Source organism: Thermothielavioides terrestris, chromosome 2, assembly GCF_000226115.1.
Source record: "Thermothielavioides terrestris NRRL 8126 chromosome 2, complete sequence".
NCBI lineage: Eukaryota > Fungi > Ascomycota > Sordariomycetes > Sordariales > Chaetomiaceae > Thermothielavioides > Thermothielavioides terrestris.
In genome coordinates this window covers 1,464,962-1,488,218 of record NC_016458.1, presented here as the reverse complement: position 1 = coordinate 1,488,218, position 23,257 = coordinate 1,464,962, and the positions used below count along the sequence as shown (strand labels likewise).

Here is a 23,257-nt window from a genome sequence, read left to right as displayed (position 1 = left end):
CGCACCCACCACACCTATTGGAACCACAGTGGCCCCCCACTTGCCCTGTCTGAGAGTGGGACCTATCGATAAGAGCTCTAAAATTCCATGTGCACAGTGAACCTTCTGAACAACGATATGATGCATACTCGCTCCGGCCCAACTTCCATGACGGCAACATGGATGGCAAACAACCTTTGCCCGCCGGGAAGGGCCCGGAGTCGAGAAAACGCAAAGAATCCCCCGCCTTGATCAAAGAGGTCAAGTCCCGACCGCAAGATGGTGGGCGGGCGGCATCGGCAGCGGCCACGACGGCGTCAACGGGACGCGCTGCGAAACGCGTCAAATTCCAAGATGCGCGAAACATCCGCACGCAGCCGTCAGACGCCGCGCTTGAAGATGGCAAGCTCGACCTGCAGAAATTCCTCAACGCCCGCGAGTTCGAGATCAAGGCGCTCGAGAGCAGCATGCGCAAGTGCAAGGCCGCCAATGCCACCCGCGTGTTTCAATCAGTGCCCCGCGCCATGCGGAGGAGGACGGCCAGCCACAACGCCAAGAGGGTGCCCAAGAGACTGCGCGAGCGAGCGAGGAGGGAGATGATCGAGGACAACACCCCGACCGTCGAGGCACGGAAGCGCCGGCCCCGAACCACCCGCGCCCGCCTCCGTGCCGAGACGGCCAAGCGACTCGGCCTTCTGGCTGCACGGAAGAGGAAGAAGAAGAAGCAGCAGCTCGAAAAAGCTGCCGCCGAGGGTGCCTCCATGTCCGAAGAAAGTGCGAAACCAAAAGTGCACACGAGGCCGGCGAGGCCCAAGATCCGACGCGACATGTTGAACGAGCCGCCAAGGGCCGAGTCGAAATTCAGGAAGAGACAAATCAACAAGACGTGGCTTCCCACACACCTATGGCACGCGAAGCGGGCCAAGATGACGGAACCGAGCAAGCCGCTGTGGAGGTTCGCTATTCCGCTCACCCCAACCGAGAAATGCTATCGGCCAACTCATCGCGCCTCTGGGCAAAAGGGCGTTGTGGTCTGGGATACGAGTTACATGAGCACAATCGGCTTGTATGGAGCGGCCGAGGGAGTCGAGCGCGTCTTGCGGGCGCTGGGCTTGACCCAAGAAGGCCTCTGGGCCGCGCTTGGCCAGAAGTGGCGGGCCGGCGTTCGGAAGTGGAGTGGGATGCTCAGCAAGCAGACGAAGGACTCGAGGCGCGACATTGGGCCTGCCACCATCATCTGGAATCCCCAAGCACCGGATGCGGAGGACGCCGCCGCTGACTCGAGCCATGCGAAGAAACCGCAGAGGCAATTGCTCATCCGCACTCACCCGTCCTGTTTTCTCGAGCTGTTCCAAGAGCTTCTCAAACTGGTCCGGATGCAGACGCCCCGACTGCACATCGAAGATTTGCGCTTCGAAGTCGGAAGTATCGAGCTTACCGGGCCTGGCTCTACCGAGACTCTCTTAGGCGTCCTGCAGCCGTGGTACGACAAGCCAGGAAACGAGGACCGCCACGGTCAGGTTTTCAAGTCGCTCGTTGGCATCACAAACCCGGCATCGCTTCCCAAGGATGCTCTTCTCGCCTTCTCGGTCAAAGACCCTCGGCTGGCTTACCCGCCACGGACCGTCGACATCCCGAGCGGGGGCGCAAATGCCGCGCTTGTCGAGACCATCACGAATTGGCCCGTTGAAGAAACGCTGAAGCCTTTCGGGATCTTCAGTCGGGATGCTCGATTCCAAGCCTCGAGGTTACCGTCCCAGAAGGCTATCAACCGTCGAAAGGGGGCCGGCGCGCCCGGCGAGCCGCTACAAGTGACACCATCCGACCCTCCAATTCCGATTATGCTGCTCGCCTCAAGGTCGCCTGCTGGTGGACAAGCGCAGGGCACGTGGACCTTGCTGGCCCCTTGGAAGTGCATCATGCCCATCTGGTATACTATGATGCACTACCCCCTTTCCACCGGCGGCAACCCGCGCCTTGGGGGTTTGGATGAGCAGAGGCAAATCGCATTCGAGCACGGGTCCCCGTGGTTTCCTGGGGACTTCCCCGCCAGCGACGCAGGGCTAAGCTGGGAGCTCGAGCAGCGGGCCAAGAGGAAGCGGGATTGGGATCGTCGCCCTAAAGGGAAGAGGGTCGAATGGGGCTCTCTGGACCTGGGCGCTGGCCGAAAGGGCGAGATCGGGGACGGCCTGGCCTGTGATTTCGAGCATTTGTTTGCGCTTTCTGCGGGAGAGCCTGCGAACCCTCAGGGGATCGACTCGTCGATCGCGGATGCGCCCGAACCGATGGATATTGATCTCCCGGAACCATCGGAAGGGACTCAGGCACGAAGCAAGACTGGATCTTCTGCGCCGGCCTTGAGGCTGATTCAACGGTTGACGAAGGAGGCCTTCGCGTCGCTTCTCACCTCATCGGATCCTGGAAAGCCGCCCGCGAACTCCATCGTCGCAATCAATTTAACCTTTGTCACGAGAGGCGTCGCAAACACCTGCGCCAGGATCTACCGGCTGCCTTCCCGGAAGAAGTCCAGGATCGCCGAGCCTTCGGAAGATGCCGAGGTGCTTGCTACGGACCCTGTCTCGACGAGCCCGGGGCCCCTGCTGCCTCCAGATCTCAGAGATCAGTGGCTTCGGAAGCTACCCAGCCCCAGCAGCGACAGGGGCCGCCGCGCGAGAGCCCGATTGGCTGCGCCCCCACACGCGCCCCCGGGCATCGACATGGAGACGCGCAAAAAGCTGCTGGCGCAATCTCTCGTCGGGACCGAGCTCCCCTATCCCAGGCCCCCCGCCAACCAGCTCGACATCGGCGGCCACCACCCTCTGTGCCCGGGCGAGGAGGACCTGATCGGCTTTGTCACGACGGGCGCGTTCAGCCTGAGCGAAGGCAGAGGCACCGCGGTTGGCTCCATCTCGGCGCAGAGGGCGCTCGAGGCGCTGCGGGAGGGGGGCGCGAGAGAAGGCAAACTCTGCATTGTGCGGAACGCGGGCGAGAGCGTGGGCTGGTTGGCGAGGTGGGAGCTTGTTTGATCGGGTGGTTTGATGACTGAATGCTGAATAACTATTGCAACTTTTGTTGCTTATTTGGTGGCGGCCACAAAATATCCACTAAAAGCTGATTATCGTCAACGGTCAAACCCTCCCCAGTAAGGCGCTCGGTTGGCGCTGGCCAACCAAGGAGATCCGTTGGGCTGGGACTGCAAGCACCCGAGAACAAGCGCACAGAGGCAAACAGATCGTGCGGCAGTTGGCCAATGTTCCCCATGGTTGTTGGCGGCCCATGGTTTACCTACGTTAGTACCGTGCACAAACCGCGCAGCGCCTTCTCCATCGGCTTTGCTCGATTTGAAATCCCCGATTGCCGTTGGAACAGGCCAGCTAGCGGATCGAAGGCGACATTGGACGGTGCGAGTCAGGAAGCGCGGGCTCATCGTACATTGCTGACGGGAGCCATCTGTCTGTGTCTGTGGGGGGAATGCAAGGGCCGAGGTGAGCGTTGCTTGTTTGCCCAGTCCCTCGCAGAGTCTGGCTGATGGGACAGCTGTTGAAGCTCGCAAGGTGCAGGCAGGTCTTAGACAACTCGAGCATCTGCTCAGTCCTGTGCTGTGTGCGGAGTGCTGTATCCGTCCATGATGTCCCACCTGCGTCTTCCCTGTATGTACACTACGCCGCGAAGAGACGCAACTGTCACATCTCCCATGTCACCTCGCCTTGTCAACCGGCCGGGTGGGTCAGCTGCACGGCGTTGAGCACAAGACGAGGACTGGCCAATTGCTGCGGCTGCTGCAGTCGAGCCACGGCCGATCGTTTCGAAAGATGGGATGAATTGGTCCAGATTGTCCAGTGTCAAACACAGTTGGAAGTTGAAAATCTCATCATAACTACACAGTAATCGCGAAAGATCGCTCCAGATCTCGGGGCGCCATAACGTTCACTGTGCTAGCTGACATTCCAGGTTCCCCTGACCAGTCTATTCCGGACGGCCTGCTCCGCAACCCGGTCGAGATTGGGGTTCAGCTGGCACTCAAATCGCGGTCGTCGTTAAAGAGGTCCCGCCAAGACTAATTTCGGAGACTGCCGCTTACAAGTATTTACAATCGCCACGGGGTGAGCGGGGCCGCGACAACATCAACAACGAGAATTGCAAAGACTCGTAGCAACAGCTTCGCGAAACCTCAACCAAATCGAAAAAAAAGAAAACGAAGTTAACCCGCACCCTAACCTTGACCCTCACCCTAACCATAACCCTCACCCTAACCAGCGGGGGGCTGGCGCCGCCCCCCGCACCCCCGGCGAACTAACCCTTGGCGATAGTGCAAACGGCTTGGCGGTCTTGGCGGGGTACTGACGGTGTAAAAACATTGCCGACAATTGGCCGAAATTAGTCTTGGCGGGACCTCTTTAACGTCTACCCAAATCGCAGACTGACAGGGACCCCTGGCCAGCTAGAGTTGCCCTCTGCAGAGCACGCAGACAGCAGACAGACGGAGCTGCAGGTGAGAAGCGCAACTAACGGCAGTCCCACAGTGCATGTTGAGGCCAATGGAGGTGGCGCTGTTTTTCCACTTGGGTTCCTTCCTCATCATCGCAGGGGTCTTCCGCTCCATCGGCTTTTATTTTTTATGTTTTATTCATACCACCCAGCTGCCGGTACATACGAGTGTACGAAGACGCCGAGGCAATTTGTCCAGCCATCTCAGCTTTGCCTCAGATCCTCCCTGATAAACCGCAGGACACAAGACCGACAGCCTGTCAGCCCGAGTTTGCACGATCTCGAAGGGACTTCACTACCTGATCAAGACCTGACGCACTTCCGGCCAGAGCCTATCATTACATCCACGCCAGTCCGCAGCGCGCCTTCCCAACCCGGTTCCGATCCAGGCAGGTCAACGTTACACAAGCCGATCCTGCAGTTGTGCCTGCCTTTGATGCCAATTTTCTCCGGGCGCTCTCCCCTGGCCATCCTCACTTTTCCATTTTCGGACCCGGCAACGCCCTACCCTTCGCTGCCTTTGCGCTCTCGGCCCGCAAGGTGCACCGGTGATCGCGTCACCAGTGGAGCGCAGGGCAACTGTCGCCTACATGAGGTAGGCAAGATCCGCCAAGACTGACCGGTCAGGGTCCTTGCTCAGTCCGAAAGCCCCCACCCCCACGATCGGCACGCCTTATTATGTAGGTAGTGAACTTGCACACCACCCCTCCCTGGTCCGTCTGGTCACCCATGCCGCTCGCTGTCTTCTAAGAGCATCTGCGGCCCAACACTGGCGAGCTTGCAACCAGGTCATGTTTCCCCGTTCTCCGAGGCCCACGCATCCGACGACCTTGGAGTCGCTCCTCCTCGCTTCAACTCGCTCGTCATTCGGGCTGCAGCTGCTCGCGCTGGCGCTGTGAGCTCTATGGTGTCCATGATGCCCATGATGCCCATGCCTCGGTACCCCCTGCGCCCGGCCGACCCGGTCAGCCGCCGGAACCGCCTTCCGGAGCTCGCGGACGCCGGCTATGTCAGCGAGGTCTTCGGGTGGCCCGACGGTACGACCGAGGCAGACATCGAAGAGGAGTTGATGGCAAAAGCAGCCAAGCTGGGGATTACGCTGCCAGAACACGCGAAACGAAGCAATGCTCACGACCGGACGGCATCCGCTGCCGATTCGCCTATCCGCGCGGGGTCCCCGGGCTCCCCGGGGTCGGACGGTATCGCTGATGCGGCGGCGATGACATCACAGACATCGGACCACGCGACCCCCACCCACGAACCCTCGTCCGAACCGACGGGCAGGAGGAGATCAAGGAGTCTCAATTTTTCGCAGTACGACAAGTACATCAGCCAGCTGAATGCGGCCCTCGGGCAGGCCAAGTTCCCCCAGCCCCACGACGGATATACCGGGGTCTCGGCTGGCGCCGCGAACAGACCGGGGCCAAGGAAGGGTGTCAAAGGCTTCACGCGGAGCCTCGCAAGCAGGCTGAGGGGCAGACGGCCGATTAACGACCTACCCATGTAAGTGATTGGAAGCGCAGCGCGCAGTTGAGACGGCAGGTCTGACGCATGCCCTAGGCCCTGCATATGCTGTCGCGAACTCTTTGCGACTGGCAGCCACAGCGTCCTGCACACGCTACCGTGCGGCCACAAATATTGCCGCGATTGTCTAGCCGTCGTGATCTCGCAGTCGCTGGCTGATGAGTGCAAGATGCCGCCGAAGTGCTGCACCGAGCCCATCCCGAGCGCCATCATCAAGCTTGTTCTTCCGCGGGACAAGCAGCAGGAGTTCCTCAAGGCCGTTGTGCTGTACAGCACGCCGTGGGAAACGCGCATATTCTGCCCCAAGGCATCCTGCGGCGAGTTCATACCGCCGGCCACCAGGGTGGACCCTAAGCACCCGTCCGAGGTGCTGTGCGCCAAATGCAAGACGCGCGTCTGCATCATGTGCAAGCGGGCCGCCCACCAGCTCGGCCAGGACTGTCCCGAGGACCACGAGCTCGAGAGGGTGCTCAAGATGGGCGAGAAGTCGGGCTGGCGCCGCTGCTACAAGTGCCGGATGCTGGTCGAGCTGGCCCAGGGGTGCACGCACATCACCTGCCGGTGCAAGGCGCAATTCTGCTACATCTGCGGCGCGGTCTGGGACCCTGCTGTCGGGTGCCCCAACTTTTGCAACGGGGAGGAGGAGCTGGAGCGCCGGCGTGTGGAGGAGGAGGCGCGGCTGGCGGAAATCGAGGCCGAGAAAATGGCGCAGGAGAAAGCGGCAGAGGCAGAAGATGCTGCCAAGCAGGAGGCGGAGAGGCGGACGCTGGAGAGCAGCGAGTTCCGGGCGCTGAGGGCGCAGCTGGAGGCTGAGATGGCCCGCTTCAAGGGTTACGAGCAGAAGGTGCAGGAGGCCATGCGGGAGCGGCAGTCCATCAAGAAGCTCGCGCTCGTCGACAAGTTCTCCGACTTGACCGACAAGATGCGCGACCGCCACGCCAGGACAGAACAGCACCTCGAAGACCGCCAGGTCATGGCCGAGATCGAGCTGCAGTCCCAATTGGAGGAAAAGGAAAAGAAGGTCCGGCTAAAGCTCAAGTACATGGAAGACTACTGCCACGGCCACGGCGCCGGGCCTGCCAAGGACCACGATGATAAGCGCAACACCAGCAGCGGCAGCACCGACGAAAACGGCGAGTGGCCCCAGCGGCAGGTCACGGAGCGCGACCTGGAGCAGCTGCGCCAGCAGTACCTCGTGCGCGACGGCATGGAGCAGCGGCACCGGTCGCAGATCCACGGCCTGCGCGAGAAGCAGGCCAAGAGCATGGAGGAGCTGATGGAACGCCACGAGCGAGAGATGGAGGCGCTGCTGGAGCGCCGCGCCGAGGAGATCGAGGACCTCGCGGTCGCGTTCGCCAACGAGGAGGACGTGCTGCAGCAGACGTTTGCCGAGCGCCGCGCCCGCCTGCTGCGCCGCTGGGAGTTGGCCGCCGAGATCCTGCGCGTCGAGATGGAGAGGCGCTACGGGAAGCCCTTTGCCGCCTTGGCGTTGCCCGCGTGGCCGGAGACGGCCGAGGACGGGGCCGGTGGCGGGGAGGATGTGTTGGCCGCGGGGGTTGCTGTCGGCGCGGTGGACCATGGCGGCGACGGAATTGTGGGGGTTGCGCGGTAGACGACGACGTTCTCTTCTTTGTTTTTGTCTTCTTTAGAGGCATTTCACCAGCCGCTGCGGTTGGGCATTCCCTACTCTCACTCCTTCATCATCATGTGGGGCTGTTGCATTTTGGCTGTGATGGGGGTTCAATACCAGGGCTTGGGATCGGGGAACACGGTGTTCGGAGTTGCATTTCTGCGGTCTATCTTCCATTTTCTCGGCGCTACCTCACGCTACGCTACGGCTAGCCATTGATTGAGCCTGCTGGTGGACAGGCAGGTCTCTGTTCCTTTTTTCCTTTTGTGGGTCAGGTAGGGGAAGGAGTGCACGTACGGGGAGGGGGAGGGAGAACAATCCGCTGGCAGCCCAGCTTTTTATCCTTTTTTTTTTTTTTTTTTTTTTTTTTTTTTTTTTTTTTTTTTTTTTTTTTTTTTTTTTTTTTTTTGGTTACAGATCGGCGTGGGTATCTATGCTAAGGCCTGCGGGGCATCCGCTGCGGCGTCTCGACTTCGCCATCTGCTACTCATGTAAACACAAATGCCATCTACATCTGTCTACTCAACCTTATGCTTCATCAGGTCTCCATATCCACGGAATCTGCACATCCCGTTTCGTGGTCTCCTACGGAGGTATGGTCTGAGCTATGCTACGGCAATGACGACTGCCAAGAATGTAGTCATGGCAACTTCGCCGGGGATCGTGGTTAATTGGTCTGCCTTGCTTGGTGGTGTTGCCGGGGTGTCCTTAGATATCCTTCTGCTGATTGTTGACACGGAGTTGACGAATTAGGGGGAAGGAAAGGCTAACGCTATGTGAGTGACACGACCAAACCCAGATGCCCCATCTATTCAACGTAAACCCTGACAGAGAGATTACAAGGAAAGAGAACGCCATGAAGCAGCCGCTGTGCAACAACATAATGCCCCATCTCCTGCTCTGAAACCAGTCTGTAGAGCAGAAGCGCCGGAGCCAGGAACAGGCATCGTACCCGCGAAATGTGCCCCCAGCAAGCGCGAATTATTCCCTTGCCGAACTCCGTACAGACACGCAAGAACATCACCCGTTCCCGTTCCGTGAAATCCCCGAAGCTGACCGCCCAACCCAACTTGCACTCCCCCACCGTCCACACGCGCGCTCAGAAGATGGAGTTAACAATATTACTCCCAATCGTCGCCCCGGCCCCAAAGATGGCCGCGTTGCCCAGCTTCTTGCCAAACTTCTTCCCTTGCTCTCCAAGCTTGCTCCCGCCCCCGTGCTGTCCGTCTTGGTACGGCACCGGGGCCTGCCCCGCCGGCGGCGGCGGCGCCGAGTACCCGCCCACCGGCACCGGACTGACGGGGTACCCACCCCCACCCCCACCCCCACCCGAACCAGCACCAGCACCGGGATAACCACCCTGCTGGTACGGCGGCTGCTGGTTGTACGCCGCCACCGCACCACCACCCGCCGGCGGCAAACCGACCTTCTCCCCCGCGCCGCCTGCACCATTATCATCCGCCGCCGGCCCCCCGACCACGACGACGTAGCTCCGCGGGAAGATGCCCTCCTCGCCCGTGCGCTCGTTGCGCCCCAGCCACCAGTCGTCGTTCATGTACTCGAACACGGCGAGCGCGTCGTCGCGCTCGAACGACACGTCGCGCGCGTCGCCGGCCGCGTAGCGGTACAGCGCGCGGGCGCGGGCGAGCACCGGCTTCGCGGGCGGCTGTGGGGGTTGGTTGCGGGCTGGGAGGGCGGGGGGCTGCGCGGTGGTTTGGGATTGAGCGTAGCTTGGCGGGTTGTTGTTGTTGTTGCTGTTGCTGTTGGGCGCGGGCGGTGCTGGTGTTGATGCTGTGGTTGTTGAGGGAGTCGGGGTGCTGCGGGCGGCGGGGCCGGAGAGGGAGGACTCAGCGGGCAGGAGGGACATGATGGAGTCGAAGGCGGCGTCGCTGATGACGCCCTTCTCGAGGAGCGACTCGAGTTCCTGGATGGGAGTGAGTAAGGTTAGCTAGCGGAGGCAGGAGAGAGAGATGGGGAGATGGAAAGAAGAGGGAGACGGTGGCGGTCGGGCGACGTGCGTTCTTGATCAAGCGCAGAGACCGGTTGGTCTCGATGACCCGCTGGCGGTCCTCAGACACCATCGCGGCGTTGCTGGGCAGAAAGGCGTTTGAAGGACGGGCGGGTAAATCAGGATATGGTTGTATAAAGCTTGGTGGATGTCGTGGAGCCAGATACGGTGCTAGAATGTAAGTAAGTCGATGTCTGCGGCAGAGTCCGGGTCTTCGGACCTCAATTGGGGCGTGGGGCGCGGGGAGGCGGAATGTGGGTGGGACTGCCGTGTAGCACCCCCGGCTGCGCCGCCAGGACCCACTCTGTTCACCTTCTAACTTCCAAGTTCACAACCACTGCAGAGGGAATAACTCCCGTCTGTACCTGGTACTGTGTAAGGGCCTCACCACTTTCCGTACCTTCCCTTGCTTGCCGAAAAAGCTCATGATGAAGCAAACCCACAAACCCACACGATTAATCAACCCGAGAGCGGAAGAGTCTTGTTTATGCTACATGGCTCGCCAAGTATCGTCTGCAGAACCGAGCCTTGGCCGTCTGTATCCCCGGCTAGTTGGTTAAGTGCTACACTAGCTACCTAGCTCCGGAGCCTTGGAGAGATGGCCAGGCAAGACAGCTGCCCGGGGTTCTGCGAGCCCTTCGGCAACGTGCTCCGCGGAGTCGAAAGCTCTCAGCCAGCACCTTCGCATAACATCTCCAAGCGAAACTACGCTCACGTCAGGGCATTCCCCCCGCTCTAGAAGCTTACCAGTAGCCACTTTTCTCCAGGCCTTGATGGCACTCCTTGACGGTCACGATCTTGAGCAACTCCAATCCTGTTCGCAAAGATAGCCTCTACGCAGAACCGTAGAATACACATGGCTACCTGCTGCAGATCATCCCGTCTTTCTCCGTCTCTCCATCATCTCCCTCCCCGCCAAGGGCCCCTTGGCGGGCCTCCCAAGCAGACAACCAGAACCAGAGGACACAAAGGCAAAGTAAGACAGGAAGCGAAAAAACCAGACCAGAAAAGTAAGAATACCGAAACACGATCCCGACAGGCTGCTGAGCAAATAGAAAAAGCAGTGGGAAATAAAACTTGCAGGATTAGGGCAACACAAACACAAAAATACGCTCCCTTCCATCTGCTGCTGCTGCTGCTGACGATGAATGACTGCGCCCAGGCTCCAAATACTGTAAGCCGCAAGGGTCTGTGAGCGTTCCCCCCGCTCCCCAGCAATCCCTCCTTCCCTCATCATCCTCCTCCCCTCAGCCCATTAGAAAGGACCTCACACAGCTAAGATTAGATCCCCCACTCGCCAAGCAACCACGCAAGCCCTGATCCGCGATGCAACCGGTCTCGGTCTTGTGGTTCGGCGCAGTCACCCCTTGCGGACGCGTTCTGGGAAGACGAACCGCCTGGCCGCAGACGAAACGGGTAGAAAAGCCGGTGCTTTCACATTCTCCCCCGGGCGGAAATCAGGCAGATACCCCTACCGAGCGACCACCTCCCCTTGTTGGCCGGCCAACGAAGCCAGGCAAGCAAGGTAAACAAGACACCCGAGACACGGTCACTGCGCAAGGCAATGAAAGACCGCGCAACGGGCGCGCCGCCGTTGTCCAGCCCCGATCCCGGCTGCGGACTCGACCCAACCAGTCCCGAGCCCAGGCCAGCGTGACACGCCAGGTCCTCTCGAGGCGAGAGGAGGAGGTGCGTAAACCCACCGGCCCGGCCCACCGTAATCACGACGGGATCAGTGCGCCGCGCTGCTGCCGGGCGGCGAGCCCGGGCTGGCGCCGGCGGGGAGCACCTCGGACTTGCGCTGGCTCTTCCAGAAGTCGATGGCCTCGATGACGTCGTCGCCGCGCTCGTCCTCGTAGGCGAAGAGGATCTACAGCGCACAAACTCGTTAGTATCCAACATTACGGCCCAATTTCGGTGTGTGAGGGACCCACCTCATGCGTACTGCTATGCAACATGCGGATGTTGCGATGCGGGACGATATGCACCGCAAGGTTCTCAATGTGCCTGAGCTCGATGAAGTTCGGCTCGAAGGCGAGGATCCACGGGTACGACAGGGCGAACGCCTGGGGGGTGCCCTCCCAGTCGAGGCGCCACTCGGGCTTGGCGCGCCAGCCGTTGCGGTTGACGAAGAAGGAGAACTCGGAGTAGTTGAGCAGGAACTCGCCGTAGAGGCGCTCGATGTGGATGGGCTTGACGCCTTCCTTGCGCGCGACAAAGTCGAGCGACGTGTCGGCCTGGTCGAGCAGCGACTGCGTCTCGAGCGTCTCGAGCGAGACGACCTCGAAGCCGCGCGCGCACGCGACGCAGAGCTTCGACTTGAGGAAGTGCACCGAGCTCGACTCGGTCGGGATGTAGAACTCCTTGAACGGCTTGAGCTCGTCCTGGCCCGCGTTGAACATCTTGCTGATGCCCTTCTGCTTCTTGATGCGCGCCATGGCGTCCGTCGGTTCGTACACCTTGATGGTCGTCGACAGCGCCGAGCTCTTGACGCAGCACACCAGGTGGCGGCCCAGGCAGATGCCCGTCTTGAAGAAGTTGCAGTGGCTCTGGATCTTCTTGGCCCGCTTGGACGAGATGGGCTCGTTGGGGTCCAGAGCGCTCAGCTGGTACGACAGGAGCGACCGGTTGGACAGCACGAGCAGCAGCTGGTACTCCTCGAGCACGTCGACCTGCGTCACGCTCGGCACGTCGATGACCCGCTTGGGCGTCGCGTTGTCCTTGGACCTGCGGTCCGACATGTAGATACCATTGTCGGTGCCGTAGATGAGCTTGCGTCCGCCGTCTAGCAAAAGGAAAATGCCATGTCAGTGATCCGCCCCGAGAGTTAGACGTCGTCCGGCTGAACTTACCAAACGGCGCCACGCAGTTGACCTTGTTGGTGCCGGTGAAGAAGCCCGACGAGATGATGGTCGTGTTGAGGAAGTCGGCCCGTGCCCGGAGGCGCTGCTGGGCAGAGTCGATCTTCTCAAGCCACTTCTGCCGGCCCGACTGATTGGCGGCGTACAGCGTCAGTTCGTAGCCATTTTTGCCGAGATGCCGGAACGTGACGGGCCAGCCCTCGCCCTTCTTGGCTTCGTTTCCGTTGTTGCGCAGGGCCGGAAGGATGCCTGACGAGGATCGCTTGACGGCGCCGGCCTGGGGTATCACTTCCTCCATCTCCTTGATGGAGAGCAGTTCTAGCGGAATAGGCTGTGAATGTCACAACTGTCAGCGCCACATCATAACATCGTCAACGAGTCGACAGCACCCACCCTCCGGTAAGCCTTGTATTCCTCCGTCTTGCCCACCTGTTTGATGCGCACGAGAAGCACGGCGTGATCAAACAGATAAGCCGTGATGTCCGCGTTCTCGGTCGGTGACTTCTTGAACTGGCTCTTAACCACCAGCTCACGGCCCTCCTCCGTGAGCTTCAGGTCGACTCTCTCGTTGGGCCGGAATCTAAGCTGCTCGTGCAGGCGCCGCAGATTGAAGCGGTTCTCTGCCTTGCCCGTCTCCTCGTTGACTCTGGTCAGGAGATCTCGGATCATGGTCAGGACCTTCGGGAGGTCCTCCTTGTCCGGGTTGTCGGGCTCCGTGTACTTGAGCACGTTCTCCAGAAGAAGCGGGTACCTGGCCAATCTCGTCGTCGGCTTGGTCAGGTAGCCGTTCAGCTCTAGCTTCCTCGATTCCCTCCGCCGCTCGACTTCGTCCACGAATCGGGCAAAATCTTTGTTGATAGACCGCTCATTCTCAAACTCAAACTTGCCCTCGAGCTGCTTGGATCCGTACAGGATGAACGGTTCGAACTGCGGCACAAACTCTAAGAAGACGTCGCCAATGTTCTTCACCACGGGCATCTTCTGCTGCCGCTCGGTCAGGGCCCGGGCAAATCTGGAGCTCACACCGTGGATGCTCGGGGAGTCGATGATATTCGAGAAGATGGTCTTGACGACACGTTCCCTCCTATTCGCCGGAATCGGCGACATGCCATTGATCTTGCCTCTGAGCGGGTAGATCCAGAAGTCCCGGAGGTACTCGAGGTCCTTGACAAAGTCTCGTTCGGTGTAGCAAATCTCCGAGATGACCTCCTGCCGCTTCTTCTCCCGGTCGCCGATGCTGTCGGCAATCTCCTTGGGCACGCTGTTGATCCACAGCTTCTGCTCGTCGGTCTGGTCGGCGTCGTCGTCGTTCATGTTCGCCTCGCCCTCTCGCTTGAGGCCCGGGCCCATCTTGAGATTCAGCCTGGATACTTGTTCCAGGCGTCGCGGACAAGCGATGGAGTAGCACAGCTGATCCCTTGTGCAGGTCGGGGAGTAGCACTCCGTCAGCAGAACAAAGACACCGTTCACCGCCGGTTTCTCCTCGGCCTCCTCCGTCATGGTCTCGCGGAACTGGTACATCTCGTAGGTGGAGTCGCGCAACCGGTGCTCGTACGTGACATCGTGAAAGAACTTTTGAGCGTCGAGGGCCCGCCCCAAAAGCAAAGCCAAATTCCTATCTGTCGTCCTGATGATGTAGGACAGGACATCCACGGCCTCGGCACCACTGAATGCGTTCTTGTACGTGAGCTCGTTCTTTGTCCGGTCGCCTGTGACGATCTTCTGGCGGAAACACTCGGCGACGCGGGAGAGGAGGGCCGGATAGACGATGGGCGGCCTGATCTTGGCGGTGGGCGGGCGTTCGCCGTTGACCGAGTTGGTCATGGATGTCCGCTGCACGACAGTCTGGGTGTCCGTCTTCTCGCTCGGCGCCATCGAGGGCGGTACTATCGTAGACGCCATCGACATGGATCTGGTGCTATCGTGGCCGATCGACGAGGCCATGCTTGTGGTTCTTGTCTGCGATCCGGGCGGTCCATATCCGGCCGGGTGCCCCAGGTTTGGCGGCGCATGGCTGCCCATGTAATCATGGGCTGGCGGGGGGGCGCCTACTGGTTTTCTGTTGGGAATGACGCGGCCGCTCATCATTTGGTGCGCATCTCTGTCGTGCCGGTCGTGGGACGGATAGCCAGTCATGGACATTGACCTGTCCTCCATGTGCCTCTCTGGAACGATGCGGCCCTGCGCGGTAGTGCGAGCCGAGTGCTGGTTGTACTGAGCATGCCGGAAGGCATTGGCCGGGGCCTGCTGCTGCTGGTACGGCTGTGGTGGGGGCTGGTACATTTGGGGTCTCGGATAGTTTGCCAACGACTGCGACCGGTACGGGTCGGCATTCATGGCAGCCGGTGGCCGCCCATCCGGATGGAAGCGCTGCGCAGGAGTCCGCGGCGCGTTGTTGTAGTAGCCCTGAGGAGGCGGGGGTCCTCGTTGGGGCTCAAACCGCGGGGGCCCCGGGTGCTGCGATGGCGGGCTGCCGGGATACGGGCGTCGAGCCTGCTGCTGCTGTTGCAAATACTGTGGGGATGGGACTTGCTGGCCGCCCGAGACCGAGCGCGGCTGGCCCTGATAGTGTCCATATCCTGGGCCGCCATCGTTGGGCCGTGGCCGGGGAGGAGCGAACTGGTCTCGATAATCGCCTCCTGGCGGCGGTCGCATGGGTGGCGATCGGTGCGTTTCCGACATGCCCGACGTGGTCGACGACATGGTATGTGTGCGCCCATCTTGCATGAACTGGGGCGGCGCGACGGACGAGGTCATGGTCTGCGAGCGGCCGGGAGGAGGGGCGGCACCGAAGATGTTCGAAAAAGCTGCATCTCGCTGATAGGTGTTGGATGGCCCGTAGCCCGGATGCTGCGGCTGCAGCCTCGGCGGCGGCATCCGGTCGCGCTGGTAGTCGGCCATGGCTGCTGCGGTGGGTGCCAGGTGCGTCAGCAACGGAAATCGTCTTCTCCCCGTCTTCGCTTGCACCAAGCCCGGTGCGAGACAGTCGACGGATGGAGCAGTCGGCGGGGAATTGCGATCTGAAGGGAAGAAGGGACGGACTGCACTCACTCGTGTCTCAGTGTCGATGCTTCGCCAACTCGGATGCGGATAGTTACCTGCTCCAAACCTGGACGCGGCGAGGGCTTATGCCCCCGATAAGCTCGACTTCCCACTCGATCAATTGCAGAAAAGAGGCAAGAGCAAGACCACGTCGGAGGCCGCAACGCGCGGCACCGCTGTCACCCTGTTGCCGTCACCGTCGCCGTCGCCGTCGCCGCCGCTGGTCGGCAAGGAGAGCTGACGACGGTGGTCGAAGAATGTGTTTCCGGTTGTGCCACAAACGGGAGGGTGACGTTATTGGGCGATGCGGTCCGCTGCTTGACCCCCTAACTATTCCGTATTTCCGTATTCCGTAAAGCGAACAGTTTTGGGGGCTCCTTGCTTTGCTTGGCTTTCAGACCTGGAAGTGTGGAACAAGCCGAGGAACCGAACCACTTTCTGGCTTGCGAGCACGTCGCCCCGACTGCCGTTACCTGGAACAGGGCCTCATTTGGCAATGCGAGGGACGCCTGACTGATCTTCGGCCGTCGGCTTGCTGGAGGAAGCAGAATGCAACTTTTGAATCGAGCGAAGGCGGTGGGACGAAGAAGCCCGATGGAGCGTCGGTATTTGTCGAGGCAAGCAGTCGCGACGATTTTATCGACGGCGCCTGAGCTGCCACGCGGCGTCGGGTCGCTACAAGCAGGGCCGAACGGCGTTTCGCGATCCACTCGCTAACGTTAACGTTAAGGCAAGCCCCGCAAACGACCGGGTGATGGCGCGTGGCGCAGCTCTCGTTCCCCCTGAATTTGAGCCAGAGATGGGCGATTGGAGACCTCAGAAAACGACCGTACTCTGGGGTGAGGAAGACAGCATGTGTAGGTCGGTTGGCAGGAAAATTGCCCATATGTCATGGATAAATTGTTTCCAGGTTTCCAATTGTGCTGCGACCAAGCTGTTGCCGCAAGGATGGATCTCAAGAGGCAGCCAACAACAGCAATTCAGTGGCCTTACGGTGTAGTTACCCGACGAAATGCACCTGTACCGGAATGACATGAATTGGTCACGGGGTTAGGGTCAGGACAACAGAGTGCTTGCAGTCTGCCTGAACGTATGATGCGGTCGGAGCTCGTTTTCTTTCAAGACTGCCCGATTTGCCATTGGACTGTAACCAGTACAGTACATCCCTACTCGGTAGGACTGGAATTGAAGCGTGTGCGGTTTTGTGCAAGTCGGACGAAGTTCTTCGTACGGAATAATAAGTTACGGAAGTACGGTAACGTTGCATCCTAAGCAATACGGCGGTCTCACGGGTTTCTTCAGCAATCTGCTCTGTTTCGCCAAATCCAGGCTTCGTGGCGCGGCCCCCCTGCCGAGGCTTGAGCAGCCAGGCAGAAGGCGCCTGAAAGGCGAACCATCACGTGATCTGGCTCGGCGTTTGTTGCTGGCTGTGTCGAGGAGTTGGCACATGTGGAGCTCTCGGGCGGCTTTGCAACCTCCAAGCTAGGGCGGGTCGTGAGTGTCGCGTTCAATCCATGGAACTCACGATTAACAGTCGGCTCTCTTAGCGCAGCATCGGCTCAACATCGCCGCGAATCACCCGTCATCTTGACGGGGCTCCGATACCAGATAACTCCCACGCAGTTCCGACGCTTCCTGCACCATGGCTGAGTCCGAGTTGAGCCCCAAGTTTGCGCCCTTCATCGGCATGGTACGTCTTGACTGGCAACGACCCGGACAAGTTCCCTGTCCATGCTTGATACGGAATCCCGGGCGTGCGCTCGTTGGCATCAACTTTGCTCACATCTCGTTCCCGTGCAGGGCGGCATCGCGGCGGCCATGATCTTTGGCTGTAAGGACGACCCCTCCTCGTTCCGGGCCTGCATTCTACGCAATAGATAGACAGAGCCTTGACCCCCCGGCCCCAACGACGGATAGCTGACGAAATCCCTCACATGCAGGCATGGGAGCGGCATACGGCACCGCAAAATCCGGCATCGGCATCGCCGGCGTGGGGACGTTCCGGCCGGACCTGATCATGAAGGTGGGCAGCACTCACCACGGGCAGTCCCGTCTGTGCGGGGAACCACAGTTCGCTGACCGGCCTGCCTCCGACAGTCCCTCATTCCCGTTGTCATGTCTGGCATCATTGCCGTCTACGCGCTTGTCATTTCCGTCCTCATCGCCACCGATCTCCAGCCCCCGGCGTTTGGGGCCAACTATAGCTTGTTCAAGTGCGTTTTCCGTCATGTTGGGGCCAAGACCGGGTTATGGAGGAGTGCTGACATCTCGCCAGCGGCTTCATGCATCTTGCTTGCGGACTCTCGGTCGGGCTGACGGGTCTCGCGGCCGGGTACTGCATCGGTGTTGTCGGCGATAAGGGCGTCCGATCCTACATGCTGCAGTCCCGAGTATTTGTCGGCATGGTCCTGATTCTTATCTTCGGCGAAGTGCTGGGGCTCTACGGGTGAGAGATAACATCTTATTTGGGAATCTGCACCGTGGACATTCCATACTGACGCGCTTTCAGGCTGATCGTCGCCCTCATTCTCAACACCAAGAGCAAGGGCTAAACGTGGACCTACGCACGGTCTTGGTTATGAAAGAGAACAAGTGTACAAATTGTGTACAAAAGGACTCGACTGATGGGGTGTCATTAGGAGCATTTGGCCTGGCGTTGACGGATGTGCCTCGACTTTGATTCATAAAGGGTCATGAACTGGAACAAGCTCGGCAAGAATACCGAACTTCTCATTCAGCGTTCACTGTCTTGCTATTGTCACCGCCATGGTTTTGCGTGCCTGCCTTGAACGACGCTGCTCCTTCAGCAGCAATGCACTGGGCATGATTCAGAGGCCCGCGGAACTCAACTAACAACCGAGGACGTTCAAGTCATGGTTCAATAACCTGCTATCAATCTCTGCAAAATCTGGCCCCAGACATATGCATCCCATCATGAAAGAAAAAAAGACCGTGCCAGACTCGCAATCTGCCGCAAGCCGAGCATGCCCAAAACCCTCAACACCAAATGCCGTCCTCAAGCAGACTCCCGCCCAATGCATAAACGGTGAGGCCCCCGAGGGCGAGATGTGTAACGAGCGGAAGAAGCGAACAGAATGCTGCGAACCGGCAAGCGGCTTGCAGATGCACCACAACGCCGGAACACCCAGGGCCAGAATGCAACCAGGCAAATATGCAGTTCAGCAAACTCCATCGATCTCCTTCGCTGACGGCGCTCCAATCTAGGACCGAGTGCCAATGCGGAAGCTAAACCGGTTGCTCAACCGCCGGTCGAAGTCGCGCCGGAACTGCTTCCAGCTTCGGTCGCGCTCTTCCCAGTCCTTCATCTGGGCTGTAAGAACGGCGTCAGCCAGCAGTCAGCGGTGGAGGGGGGAGGGAAAGAAAGGGAAAGAAGGAAGAGAGGAAACAAAGAAAAAGAGAGGGGGGGAGACCCACCCAGAAACCAATCCCACCTCCGATCCTCCCGCACCAGGATCTCATCCCCGAGCGCGCGCCTCTCCCCCTCCCTCGCGATCCTCTCCGCCCTCGCCCTTGCCGCGGCCTCCTCGCCGACCAGGTACGGGTCCTCGAGCGGCCTGACGCGGTTGCGCTCCTCCTCCTCGATGCGCTCGAGCAAGTTGCGGCGCATCAGCATCCCGTCATGGAGATGCGCCGAGCCCGACCACGACGACGACGAAGACGATGACGACGAGGATGAAGAGGAGGCGCTGGCGCTGGCGCGCCGCCGCGCCACGTTGTGGTACAGCCGCGCGGTCGGGTTGGCGTGCGAGAACGGGGAGTGTGCGGCGGCCGACCAGGCGGGGAGGCGCGGCGGCGATAGCAAGGGGATGTCTTGCGGCCGTGGGGGGGCGGGCGGCACGGGCGGGAGGCCGTATCGTCGGGGTTGGGAGGCGGAGGATGAAGAGGAGGAGGTGGTGGTGGGAGAGGGGTCGAGGAGGGAGGAGACGCTGTGGTTTCGAGGAGCGGCGGCGGTGGCTGAGGGGGTTGAGCGTGGTGCTGGTGGGGAGTAGGCTGGTAGCGGGTCTGGGTTGGGGTTGGTGGAGTGGTAGGAGGGCGCGTCGGAGGCTGGTGAGGATGCGGAGGTCAGCAGTTGCATGGTTGATGGCAGGTTGTGGTGTTGAGGGGTTAATAGCCAAGGTAAGATGGAGAAAGCTTGGGGGAGCTGAGCGATGGCACTTACTGTACGATGGCGCCGCAGAGCGAATCGAAGCTGTCTCGAAGTCTTCCGGCGACAAGGACTCAGCCGGCACTCCCACATATCGAGGCACGTCGTCAGCCATGGGGGTGGTCATCACGATCGCCGACATCCCACAACTTGGCTTCGGTGGTTGCAGTGGATGAGAAAGTCAGAAAGAAATGTCGGAAGAGAAGCAAACGGAAGGGTGTCCACAATGATACACAAGCCCGAGCGTTTTAGATACGAGCATCTAGGTAGGGCGCAATGACCGCAATGACGGCGTGGGGCTAGGATGAGAAGCTCAGATCAATAACACGGATATCCGAATCGGACGGATGCCCACTTTGAGTAGGTCTGACGAGCAGGTTAGCAGCCCAGTGCGCCAATCCGAACTCCAGGGCTGTGCAAATGTGTCGAAATCGTTAACAACAGCCCGGAATATGGCTCTCAACTTGCTCTTACGCTCAAGAACAACCGGGGAGAAGGCACACGTGAGACTTCAGGGGCATCGCCCGTATTTAGGGAGGAGGTGTGTAGCCAGTCTCGGGAAAACATTGGCTTGGACCGGCCTTCTCGAAGGAGGCCGGAACGCGAGAGCGGGCCACCCGAGCGAGCGACTGTGGTGGAAGCTGCAGCAAATATCTGCTGATAACGCACGTTGACTGGCTCCCGCGGCCGTTGCCCGCAGTAGCGTGCTGCCCTGCCTCCCACTTTGAGGACAAGCGATCTCTCAGGAGAGTCTGGCGTAATGGAGGGGCAGTTGCGCTGCGGGGTTGCAGCTGGGCCTTGGCGCCAACCTGTCGGCCATCCACTCACAACAAAGCTTGGTCGGGAGCGCCCGACAGCTGTCTGGGAAAGTGGGGCGAGTTCCCATCTGTTCCTCTACTTGCCCCACTGCAATTGGAGGCTGAGCTCGCAAGTTGCCGGATCGCCGGCCTTTTCTCCGCGGCCATTATCGAGGACCTGCATGAGGTCCATACCACAGTGCAAGTATCGCAGTACGGAAATCGCTTGCCACGTGTGGAATACGCTTGCCACTTGAGTATCGGCTGCATACACCGGGCTGGAGTGTTGTGGATCCCTTCGCGGCCTGCGAGTCCATCTGCAACGCGCGAGCATCAGAGCCGGAGAGGAGCCCGCGAGCCGGTTCGAGCATGCCAAGACCGAGTCCCTTGTGATCATCGAACACCGGATGGCCCTGGCAGAAATACACGTTGCAGACATCGCGAGCGACGTCGGATATGGGAAAGCCGTCGACGACAATCTGAGCCTAAGTGTTTTCGGCCAGCGGGCTCAAGAGAACGTCGCCGACGGCGCGCATGAAGACATCGCGATGCCCATTGTTGAGGGTTGCGAGGGGTAACTTCGGCGGCTTGTCGGCGAGTGCCGCCATGCGGTGTGCGGCTGACGAAATGTTGCAACTGGAAGAATGAGGTGAGGGGTTGCGGTACATGTTCCGAAGAGCGTCGTTCAACCACAATTAGGCAGCTGAGCTTCAAGCAAAGACAGCAACAGCCCCTATTCGAGTCGACATGGGAGGCCCCGCGCCGACAGGAGCCGGGTTTGATGCTGACCAACAGAAAAAAGCGAGAATGCGGCAACACGGGAACCCTGGACCATCACATAGGCTCTCACAGGGGCAACAAGCAGTAAACAATCCGTTCGTCCACCTAGCCCACACTCAAGAGCAGGACGATCCCAAACGCGGAACGACGGCTGGTACGCAAGCAAAACTAGGAATCTCGGGCCACCTGCTGTCCGACTCCAAGCAAACATGCCATGCAATGCCATGCATGCCTCAGTTCCGTCTTTCAACAGCCCGCCGACGGATCCGCTCAGCCCGTTCCCGGCCCGCGCGCTTCTTCGCCTCGCGCCAGTCCTCACGCGACAGATAATTGAAGGTATCCGTGACGTCCTTGAGCCGCGCGTCGCCGTCGTTCGGCGGGCGGAGCCGGCGCTCCCAGGGGTCGCGGTAGATGCCCGTCGCGGCTATCGGCGACTCCGGGTCGACGCGCTGCCGGTTGGCCACGCTGGGGAGGAGCGGGAGTGGGCACTTTTGTTGTTGCTGTGGCGGCGGCTGCGGCGTCCCGCCGGGGCCCGGCCCGTTGTTGTCGGCGAGCAGGAACTGGACCAGCTCCTGCTTCTGGTCGTCGAGGAGCCGGTAGATACGGTATATGACGTCACTTCGGTCGGGATGCAAGTACACGGCATGCGGCTGGAGCCAACACGGGTTTAGTGAAAGATGCTGCCTTGTGGAAGATCTCAGCGAGTACATGCCTCGGCGTTGGGTACCACTCCCGGATCCCGTCTGTCGAAGAGAACGACGCCACCAAAGATCCGGGCCTCAGCCCAGTAGCCCACACAGTCGGCGATGCCCTCGGGGTACTGATCGTAGTCGCGATACCATTCGTGGCAAAAGAGCGTTGACGGATACGTCCGCGGGTAAAACCGCAGCTTGGTCTCTGATGGCCGCCACAGACCAAGCTCGTCGTTCTTGTGGTGGTTTGTGTCTTGTTGATACAGCCAAACGCCGAACTGGTGGACGGCCCTGGCAACGAGCTCAATGAGTCGCATAGTGAAGAGGCTAGATCCGGGAGGCGCAGACTGGTAATCGTGAACCAGCTTAGCCAGGCAAGACGGCATTAGCGTCCGGACCTTATGATTGACTACCTTAGGTAGTCTAGTTGAGGGTGGCAAGCACTCACCTGCGAGTCCATCTGGAGCGTAGCGACGTCGAAACCGGCACGAAGCTGCTGGAACTGCTCAGCAACCCCGGGACATAACTCTCTGTGCTTATCTAGGAGTGGGTGCGTCGAACAGACACAGCCATGGTACACATCGCGAGCCACATCGGCGAGCGGGAGCCCATCAACGATCTGTGTATAGGTAGCCTCGGCAATCGGGCTGGACAGGACGTTGGTGACGGCGTGGATGAAGGTGTCGCGATGTCGATGTTCGAGTGATGAGATTGACAAGAGCGACTCCATGTCGGGCGTTTGATGGTGAGCCGCGGTGGGCTGCTGACCCTTTCACCACTCATTCAGGAGATAATACCAGCTCGGAACGGGACGTGCCACGTGGGAGAAGTGCCATAGCAATCAATGCCTTGCATATGGTACCATGCGTAGAGGAATCTGCAGATGCTTCTCCGCTGGATCTGAGACTCCACTGTTTCTGCAACTAATTACTCGCAGGAACTACAGCGTGTGTCCTCAATTATACCGTCTTGTATGAGGTTTGAGGTTTCCTGGTCTTCGGAAGTCAGATACAACAAAGCGTCTTCGACGTCAGCTCCGTCCCAGGTTCCATTCGAGGTAGGTTATTACACAGTAAGTGCCTCGGGGAGGGTCTCCTGTTGCCTGTTTTTTTTCTTTCTTTTTCTTTCTTTTCTTTTCTTTTCCTTTTTTCCTTTTTTTTGCTTTTTTCTTTTTGTTTTAATCAACCAGGGAGAAATAACAAGGCAAGTATAACAAGGAAATGATGTAGTGTAAAGCGAAGAACAAGGGGGGAAAAAAGGGAGCAATCCAGCTACGTACGGTGACAGGTAA

General features: G+C 59.7%; 8 protein-coding genes across 8 annotated transcripts; 3 read left to right on the top strand and 5 right to left on the bottom strand.

Annotated features, from left to right (window-relative positions):
* The first annotated feature begins 44 nt into the window (after positions 1 to 44).
* THITE_2112022 (uncharacterized protein) lies at positions 45 to 3,053 on the top strand. Its single transcript, XM_003651515.1, has one exon. It carries the CDS (start codon positions 159 to 161, stop codon positions 3,003 to 3,005), a length of 2,847 nt encoding a protein of 948 aa, XP_003651563.1. The 5' UTR covers positions 45 to 158; the 3' UTR covers positions 3,006 to 3,053.
* Positions 3,054 to 5,229: 2,176 nt separating this feature from the next.
* On the top strand, positions 5,230 to 7,620 carry THITE_2112019 (uncharacterized protein). The gene is made up of 2 exons (XM_003651514.1): positions 5,230 to 5,970; positions 6,028 to 7,620. Exons 1-2 carry the CDS (start codon positions 5,381 to 5,383, stop codon positions 7,601 to 7,603), a joined length of 2,166 nt encoding a protein of 721 aa, XP_003651562.1. The 5' UTR covers positions 5,230 to 5,380; the 3' UTR covers positions 7,604 to 7,620.
* Positions 7,621 to 8,547: 927 nt separating this feature from the next.
* Positions 8,548 to 9,644, bottom strand: THITE_2112018 (uncharacterized protein). Its single transcript, XM_003651513.1, has one exon. The coding sequence runs from the start codon at positions 9,486 to 9,488 to the stop codon at positions 8,721 to 8,723; it is 768 nt and encodes a 255-aa protein (XP_003651561.1). The 5' UTR covers positions 9,489 to 9,644; the 3' UTR covers positions 8,548 to 8,720.
* A 1,469-nt stretch (positions 9,645 to 11,113) lies between these two features.
* Positions 11,114 to 15,768, bottom strand: THITE_2112014 (uncharacterized protein). Its single transcript, XM_003651512.1, has 5 exons — positions 15,542 to 15,768; positions 12,884 to 15,396; positions 12,482 to 12,821; positions 11,564 to 12,414; positions 11,114 to 11,499 (listed from the first exon to the last, which is right to left on the bottom strand). The coding sequence occupies exons 2-5, from the start codon at positions 15,389 to 15,391 to the stop codon at positions 11,362 to 11,364; spliced, it is 3,837 nt and encodes a 1,278-aa protein (XP_003651560.1). The 5' UTR covers positions 15,392 to 15,396; positions 15,542 to 15,768; the 3' UTR covers positions 11,114 to 11,361.
* A 1,197-nt stretch (positions 15,769 to 16,965) lies between these two features.
* Positions 16,966 to 18,269, top strand: THITE_2112010 (uncharacterized protein). The gene is made up of 6 exons (XM_003651511.1): positions 16,966 to 17,222; positions 17,333 to 17,363; positions 17,473 to 17,555; positions 17,630 to 17,745; positions 17,808 to 17,978; positions 18,042 to 18,269. The coding sequence occupies exons 1-6, from the start codon at positions 17,175 to 17,177 to the stop codon at positions 18,082 to 18,084; spliced, it is 492 nt and encodes a 163-aa protein (XP_003651559.1). The 5' UTR covers positions 16,966 to 17,174; the 3' UTR covers positions 18,085 to 18,269.
* A 484-nt stretch (positions 18,270 to 18,753) lies between these two features.
* Positions 18,754 to 19,824, bottom strand: THITE_2142980 (uncharacterized protein; the record flags this gene model as incomplete). Its single annotated transcript, XM_003651510.1, has 3 exons — positions 18,754 to 18,863; positions 18,968 to 19,597; positions 19,713 to 19,824. The coding sequence occupies 3 exons, from the start codon at positions 19,822 to 19,824 to the stop codon at positions 18,754 to 18,756; spliced, it is 852 nt and encodes a 283-aa protein (XP_003651558.1).
* Positions 19,825 to 20,591: 767 nt separating this feature from the next.
* THITE_2086706 (uncharacterized protein) lies at positions 20,592 to 21,102 on the bottom strand (the record flags this gene model as incomplete). Its single annotated transcript, XM_003651509.1, has 3 exons — positions 20,592 to 20,672; positions 20,767 to 20,979; positions 21,013 to 21,102. 3 exons carry the CDS (start codon positions 21,100 to 21,102, stop codon positions 20,592 to 20,594), a joined length of 384 nt encoding a protein of 127 aa, XP_003651557.1.
* Positions 21,103 to 21,958: 856 nt separating this feature from the next.
* On the bottom strand, positions 21,959 to 22,817 carry THITE_2112002 (uncharacterized protein). The gene is made up of 2 exons (XM_003651508.1): positions 22,415 to 22,817; positions 21,959 to 22,331 (listed from the first exon to the last, which is right to left on the bottom strand). Exons 1-2 carry the CDS (start codon positions 22,694 to 22,696, stop codon positions 21,972 to 21,974), a joined length of 642 nt encoding a protein of 213 aa, XP_003651556.1. The 5' UTR covers positions 22,697 to 22,817; the 3' UTR covers positions 21,959 to 21,971.
* Positions 22,818 to 23,257: the final 440 nt, after the last annotated feature.